Raw genomic sequence first — 7,908 nt, forward strand, 5'->3', positions numbered from 1 at the left:
AATTTAAATGTTGTTCCAATCTCAACGAAAATCCCCAAATTTCACCCCGAAACCGCCGCGACGCACGTTCCCGCCAAACCGCCGCGTTTTCCCGCCAAAGCGCCGCGCCAAACGCCCTCCCCTCAAGAGGCCGCGCCGCCCCCTGCACGACCTCGCCGGGGGTGACCCGGAAAAGCCCCAAAATCGCCCGAATTCGCCCCAAAATCGCCGCCGCCCCTCCCCCCCCACGCCGAACTCACGCGGCGGCGGCCGGAGAGCGCCCAGCTCTAAGCCACGCCTACCCCGCGCTCCCATTGGCCGGCGCTTTCCGCCCTCGCGCGCCTATTGGTCAAACCCTCCTTAATCCCGCCCCCGCGCGCTTCTGATTGGTCGCCGCCTCACGGTTGAGTTCCGTCCCGCCTTCCCGGGGTCAGGGGCGTTGTAGGCTACGCCCCTTTTATGACGTTTCTCTTTATGATTGGTCAATACTCGGGTTGGCCCCGCCCGCCGGGCGCTGCTATTGGCTGAGGCGGCGCGGCGCGCGCGCAACCATAGAGGCGCCAAGGGCGCGCAGGGCGGAGCGGCCATCTTGGGGGCGCCGCCATTTTGGGGCGGGCGGCGCTGGAGGACCGTCGCCATGGCGACAGAGAAAGGGCGGGAAAGACGCTGCTATCGCCGCTGTCGCGACAGGCGTGACGTCATTTCCGCCCCTCGCGGCGTTTTGGGGGTTTTGGAGGCGTTTGGATCGGATTGGTGACGTCAATGCGCGGGGTGACGTCATTGCCGCGCGATGACGTCATCGCACAATGCAGATTTTTTGCTATTTTGGGGGAATTTTTTTGAGATTTTTTTGAGGAGTTTTTAGCGATTTTTTGGTTGATTTTGGGGGTTTTTTGGGAATTATTTTTGGGGATTTTTTGATAATTTTTTGAGAAATTTTTAGCTCGAGTTTTGGCAATTTCGGGGGATTTTGTGCGGAATTTTTGGGGGGATTGTTGTCGATTTTTGGGGGATTTTTTTGGCAACTTTTGAGGGAGTTTTTGGCGATTTTTAAAGGAATTTTTCGCCATTTTTGGCGCCAGTTTTGGAGGGATTTTTGGGACTTTTTCGACGAGTTTCGGGGGGATTTTTGGAGGATTTTTGGGGGGGATTTTTTGGGGACTTTTTGACGATTTTGTGGGGGGGAATTTTTTGGGATTGATTGGGGAATTTATGGAGGAATTTTAGGGGCGATTTCGTGGATTCTTTCAAGGAGTTTTGGGGGATTTTTGCCGATTTTTTGGAGGAAATTTTGGGGGATTTTTGGGGCGATTTTTGGCCATTTTTTAAGCTATTTTGTGGGGAGGATATTTGGGCTTTTTGGGGGAATTTTTGGCGATTTTTGGGCGGATTTTTGAAGCTTTTTTGAGTTGCTTTGGGCTGGTGCTTCATTAACCCTTTCCACGCCCATTTCGACCACATTTGACCAATTTTAAGCAATTTTAAGGGATTTTTGGCCATTTTTTTGAGATTTTGAGGTGATTTTTTGACAATTTTGGGGGGATTTTTTGAGGATTCTTTTTGGGATTTTTGGAGTCATTTTTGGGGGGATTTTTGGCGATTTTTTAAGCTATTTTTTTGGGAGGATATTTGGGCTTTTTGTGGGAAATTTTTTGGCGATTTTTGGGCGGATTTTTGGGGAATTTTTTGAGGATTTTTTGGAGGGATTTTTGGCGATTTTTAAAGCTATTTTGTTGGGAGGATATTTGGGCTTTTTGGGGAAATTTTTGGCGATTTTTGGGGATTTTTGAGGCTTTTTGGGTTGCTTTGGGCTAGTGGTTCATTAACCCTTTCCACGCCCATTTTAACACCATTTTAACCCTTTCATCACCCATTTTGATACCATTTTAACCCTTTCATGGCCCCTGTTTCAGGACGATGTTCCATTAACCCTTTCAAGGCTCCCGATTTTTAACCCTTCCGCCACCTACCCTTCACCTTCACCGATCCCACCATCCCGCCCTCCCCACCCCGCCCGCCTCCGCGACCCACCCAAAGACTATGGCTCTTTTGGGGAATTTTGCGTTTTGAGGGATCTTTGCCATTTTGTGATTGACCGGATTCTCATTTAGGGAGAGCGGATGGGGAAGCATTTAAGACATATTGAATTGATGAGGTGGTAACCTTCCACCCATTGACCATTTACCTTTCCTTTACGTTTACGGAGTGTCCATTAACCCTTTCAAGGCTCATCATCATCGCGATTTTTTAACCCTTCCCGCGCCGATTCCGACCGCATTCGACCCATTTCGAGCCGACCTCGAGCGCTTTTCTCACCGATGTATTCCCACCATCCGCGCCCTGAGCGCCGCCCAGCTCCCGGCCAGCGCCTGCCGCACGGCGCCGCACGAGCAGTAGAAGACGAGCGGGTCGAACGCGGCGTTGAGGCCGCTGAGCAGCGTGGCGTAGACGCGCCAGCCGGGGCTGCGGCCCTGCCAGAAGCCGACCACGTGCGAGACGTTGTAGGGCGCGAAGCAGAGGCCGAAGATCACCATGGTGGCCACGGCCAGGCCCACGGCCCGGCCGTTTAAGCGGGTAGCGCGGGCCGCCAGCAGCGCCTATTTAAAAGGGGTGAGGGTATTGATTGTGAAAAAGAAGGAGGAGGGGAGGTTTTATGGCGTGTGTGGGGTGGGCGGTTCTTGTAGTAGCAGCCCCGGGCGTAAAGCGGAAGACGTTTACGGGAGGGGGTGTCTTGAGGCGAAGGGGACTTGGGGGTTTGGGGTTGGGGGGCTTGGAGGGGGTGGGGGTGGTCTTGGGGTCAGCGGGGTTGAAGGTCTTGGAGTAAATGGGGTTGGGGGGTTGGGGGTTGGGGGGCTTGGGGTCAGTGGGGTTGGGGGTCTTGGAGAGGTTGGGGTTGGTCTTGGGGTCCATGAGTTTGAGTTTGTGGGTCTTGGGGTCAATGGGGTGGGGGAGTTGGGGTTGGGGGGCTTGGGGTCAGTGGGGTTGGGGGTCTTGGAGAGGTTGGGGTTTGTCTTGGGGTCCATGAGTTTGAGTTTGAGGGTCTTGGGGTCAACGGGGTCAGTGGGGTCGGTCATGGGGTTAATGGGGTTGGAGCTCCTATGGTCAATGGGGTTGAAGGGTTGGCCATGGGGTCAATGGCGTTGGCCATGGGGTCAATGGGGTTGAAGCTCCTATGGTCAATGGGGTCAACAGGGTTGGCCATGGGGTCAATGGTGGCCATGGGGTCAATGGGGTTGAACGTGTTGGGATCAATGGGGTCAGCGGGGATGAAGTTCTCGTGGTCAGTGGGGTTGGCCATGGGATCGGTGGGGTTGAAGCTCTTGGAGCCAATGGGGTTGAAGATCTTGGGGTCAATGGGGTTGAAGATCTTGGGGCCAATGGGGTTGAAGATCTTGGGGTCAATGGGGTTGAAGCTCTTGAGGTCAATGGGGTTGGCCATGAGGTCAACGGGGTTGAAGGTCTTGGGGTCAACAAGGTTGAGAGTTTTGGGGTCAGTGGGGTTGGTCATGGGGTCAACGGGGTTGAAGCTCTTGGGGTCAACGGGGTTGAAGCTCATGGGGTCAACAAGGTTGAGAGTTTTGGGTCAATGGGGTTGAAGCTCATGGGGTCAATGGGGTTGAAGCTCATGGGATCAACGGGGTTGGCCATGAGGTCAACGCGGCCAGCATCTCCAACCCTGCCACTCCCCCCAGCCGCCGCGCCGCTGCCGTTGCCCCGTTCCCCGCCGTTGTCGGCGCGGGTGAACTCGGCCACGAAGACGATGGAGCAGTGGCCGCAGGCCAGCAGCCAGACGAGCGCGGCCAGCGCCAGGACGCGCGCCGGGGCGGCGCCGGCCCTGCAGCCGCAGCGGGAAGGCCACGCCCAGGTAGCGCTGGACGCTGAGCGCCGCCAGGAACAGGCTGCTCAGGTACATGCTGGAGTAGAAGCAGAAGTTGGCCACGGGGCAGAGCGCGGCCGGCAGCGGCCACGCCATCCCCGCCGCCGCCTCGGCCATCTTGAAGGGCAGGAAGACGAGCAGGAGGAGGTCGGCCGCGGTCAGGTTGAGCAGCAGCAGCTCGGCCGTGGTCAGCGCGGCCGCGGACGGGCGGCGCCGCCATTTGGCCGCCAGCACGGCCAAGGTGAAGACGTTGGCCGGGAAGCCGACGGCGAAGGTCAGGATGTAAACGGTCAGCACCAGCGCGGCCGACATGGCGGCACCTGCGCGGGGACGGCGGCGCGGGACTCAGGTGGGCCAGCGGGTGACAGGAGGTCCCAGGTGGCCAAAGAGGGGTCCCAAGTGGCCCAGGAGGGGTCACAGGTGGTCAAAGGGGGGGTCACAGGTGGCCCAGGAGGTCCCAGGTGGCCCAGGAGGTCCCCAAGTGGCCAAAGAGGGGTTACAGGTGGCCCAGGAGGTGCCAGGAGGTCCCCAGGTGGCCCAGGAGGTCCCCAAATGGCCCAGGAGGTCCCAGGTGGGCCAGGAGGTCCCCAGATGTCCCCAAGTGGCCCAGGAGGTCCCCAGGTGGCCCAGAAATAGCCCAGGTGGCCCAGGATGGGTCACAGGTGGCCCAGAAGGTCCCCAAGTGGTCAAAGAGGGGTCCCAGGTGGCCCAGGAGGTGCCAGGAGGTCCCCAGGTGGTCAAAGGGGGGGTCACAGGTGTCCCAGGAGGTCCCAGGTGGCCCAGGAGGTCCCCAGATGTCCCCAAGGTGTCCCCAAATGTCCCTAAGATGTCCCCAAAATGTCCCCAAACGTCCCCAAGATCTCCCAAGATGTCCCCAAAATGTCCCCAAATGTCCCCAAAATGTCCCCAAATTCCAGCAGATGTCCCCAGAAGGTCCCAAATGTCACCCAGACATCCCCAAATGTCCTCAAGACGTCCCCAGATGGTCCTGGAAGGTCCCAAAATGTCCCCAATTGTCCCCAAAGTGTCCCCAAGATGTCCCCAAAATGTCCCCAATTGTCCCCAAAATGTCCCCAAATGTCCCCAGGATGTCCCCAAAATGTCCCCAAAATGTCCCCAAAACGTCCCCAGACGTTCCCGAGAGGTCCCCGAATGTCCCCAGAAGGTCCTTAAAGTGTCCCCAAAATGTCCCCGAGAAGTCACGGGAAGTCCCAAAATGTCCCCAAAATGTCCCCAAAATGTCCCCAAAATGTCCCCAAAATGTCCCCAAAATGTCCTCAAGACGTCCCCAAAACGTCCCCAGAAGGTCCCCAAGATGTCCCCGGACGTTCCCGAGATGTCCCCAAATGTCCCAGAAGCTCCCAAAATGTCCCAGAAGGTCCCAAAACGTCCTCCAGGTGTCCCCAGGATGTCCCCAAACCTCCCCAAACGTCCCCAGGTGTCCCCAAATGTCCCCAAACGTCCCCAGGTGTCCCCAAACATCCCCAGGTGTCCTCAGAAGGTCCCTAACATGTCCCCGGACGTTCCCGAGATGTCCCCAAATGTCCCCAAATGTCCCCAGGTGTCCCCAAACCTCCCCAAATGTCCCCAGGTGTCCCCAAACGTCCCCAGGTGTCCCCAAATGTCCCCAAACGTCCCCAGGTGTCCCCAGGTGTCCCCAGAAGGTCCCTAAGATGTCCCCGGATGTTCCCGAGATGTCCCCAAATGTCCCCAGGTGTCCCCAGGTGTCCCCAAATGTCCCCAGGTGTCCCCAAACGTCCCCAGGTGTCCCCAAATGTCCCCAAATGTCCCCAGGTGTCCCCAAATGTCCCCAAATGTCCCCAGGTGTCCCCAAATGTCCCCAGGTGTCCCCAGAGGGTCCCTAAATTGTCCCCAGATGTCCTCTAAGATGTCCCCAGAACATCCCCAAATGTCCCCAAAGTGTCCCCGAAACGCCCCCGCCGCCCCTCCCCCACACTCACCTGAGTTTTCCCACCGAGAATTCCCGAAGTGGGGGGGGGGGGAGGGGCTCAGGTGACCCCCCCCCAAGGGTGGGGGAGGGGTCCGAGGGTGGGGGAGGGGCAGAGGTGACTCCCCAAACGGTGGGGGAGGGGCTCGGGTGTGACCCCCAAAGGGTGGGGGGGGGCAGAGGTGCCCCCAAAGGGTGGGGGAGGGGTCCGAGGGTGGGGGAGGGGCTCAGGTGTGACCCCCAGAGGGTGGGGGAGGGGTCGGAAGATGGGGGAGGGGCCCGAGGGTGGGGGAGGGGCTCGGGTGTCCCCAATGGGGCGGGTCCCGGTCCGGGTGGGGGAGGGGCTGAGGTGATCCCAGAGGGTGGGGGAGGGGTCGGAGGGTGGGGGAGGGTCTCAGGTGACCCCAATAGGGGGGTTCCTGGTCCGGGTGGGGGAGGGGCTGAATTGCCCCCAAAGGGTGGGGGAGAGGCAGAGGTGTGACCCCTAAAGGGTGGGGGAGGGGTCGGAGGGTGGGGGAGGGGCCCAGGTGTCCCCAAAGGGGGGGGTCCCAGTCCGGGTGGGGGAGGGGCTGAATTGCCCCCCAGAGGGTGGGGGAGGGGTCGGAGGGTGGGGGAGGGGCAGAGATGTCCCCAAAGGGGGGGGGTCGCGGTGCGGGTGGGGGAGGGGCTCAGGTGTGACCCCCAAAGGGTGGGGGAGGGGTCCGAGGGTGGGGAAGGGGTGGGAGGGTGGGGGAGGGGCAGAGTTGCCCCCAAAGGGTGGGGGGGGGGTCTGGGGGTGGGGGAGGGGCCCAGGTGTCCCCAATGGGGGGGGGGTCCCGGTCCGAGGGTGGGGGAGGGGCCCAGGTGACCCCAATGGGGGGGTCCCGGTCCGGGTGGGGGAGGGGCGGCGCTGTCCCCCCCGCGCTCTCTCCGCGTGTCCCCCGTTGGTGTCCCCGATGTCCCCGATGTCCCCAGGCGGCGGCTCCGGGCCGGGTGGGGGAGGGGATGGGGTGGGGTGGGGGAGGGGCGGGGTTTGCGGTTTTTGTTTTTTTCTTTTCCTTTTTTGAGGAAGTTTCGGCGTTTCCTCGAACCGCGCCCCTCCCCCCGCCGCCCCCTTCCCTTCCCCCCCCCCCCCCCAAAAAAGCCTCGTTGGGGGTGGGGGGAGGGGCGTGGGAAACTCATCCTGGCCCCTCCCCCACCCCTCCCCAAAAATTCCCCATTGGACCCAAATGGGGGTGGGGGAGGGGCGTGGGAATCCCCCCTTTGACGTCACCCCTCCCCCAGCCTGACCTCGCCCCTCCCCCACCCTCCCCAAAATTCCCCATTGACCTAAATGGGGGTGGGGGAGGGGCGTGGGAATCCCCCACTTGGTCTCGCCCCTCCCCCACCCTCCCCAAACTTCCCCATTGGTGGGGGAGGGGCGTGGGAAATTCATCCTGGCCCCTCCCCCACCCTCCTCAAAAATTCCCCATTGGACCCAAATGGGGGTGGGGGAGGGGCGTGGGAATCCCCCCTTTGACGTCACCCCTCGCCCCTCCCCCACCCTCCCCAAAAACCCCCATTGGACCCAAATGGGGGTGGGGGAGGGGCGTGGGAAACTCATCCTGACCCCTCCCCCCAAAAATCCCCTCCTGGCCCCTCCCCCACCGCGACCCCAAATTTGGGGCAAAAAACCCCAAAAAGTAAAAATGAAATGAAATGAAATGAAATGAAATGAAATGAAATGAAATAAAATAAAATAAAATAAAATAAAATAAAATAAAATAAAATAAAATAAAATAAAATAAAATAAAATAAAATGAAATAAAATGAAAACGAAATTTTATGAAATGAAATGAAATAAAGTATTACAAAATACAAAATGAAATGAAATTAAATATATAAAATGAAATTAAAAAATAAAAAAACAATGCAAAGCCTGAAAACGTTTGAAAATTCCTTTATTTGGGCAAAATGCAGAATTCCAGGGGAGATTTGGGGTTGGGATTTGGGGCGAATTTGGCCAAATTTGGGGCAGAACTTTGGGGTTCCCTACTCAGGATTTGGGGTCGGGATTTGGGGTGAGTTTGGCAAAATTTGGGGCCGATTTTGGGGCAGATTTTGGGGTCCCCTGGGTCCCATTTGG

The 7,908-nt window shown here is 58.5% G+C and overlaps 1 protein-coding gene across 1 annotated transcript; it reads right to left on the bottom strand.

Annotated features, from left to right (window-relative positions):
- Positions 1 to 2,291: 2,291 nt before the first annotated feature.
- Positions 2,292 to 5,932, bottom strand: LOC115916163. Its single transcript, XM_030969855.1, is given in 7 exon segments — positions 2,292 to 2,541; positions 2,543 to 2,576; positions 2,727 to 2,907; positions 3,104 to 3,508; positions 3,616 to 3,795; positions 3,797 to 4,176; positions 5,818 to 5,932. Coding segments are annotated over 6 exon segments (1,422 nt in total). The 5' UTR covers positions 4,169 to 4,176; positions 5,818 to 5,932.
- Between the last annotated feature and the right edge of the window lie 1,976 nt (positions 5,933 to 7,908).

This window comes from Camarhynchus parvulus, unplaced genomic scaffold (genome assembly GCF_901933205.1).
Source record: "Camarhynchus parvulus unplaced genomic scaffold, STF_HiC, whole genome shotgun sequence".
In the NCBI taxonomy this organism is placed as follows: Eukaryota; Metazoa; Chordata; class Aves; order Passeriformes; family Thraupidae; genus Camarhynchus; species Camarhynchus parvulus.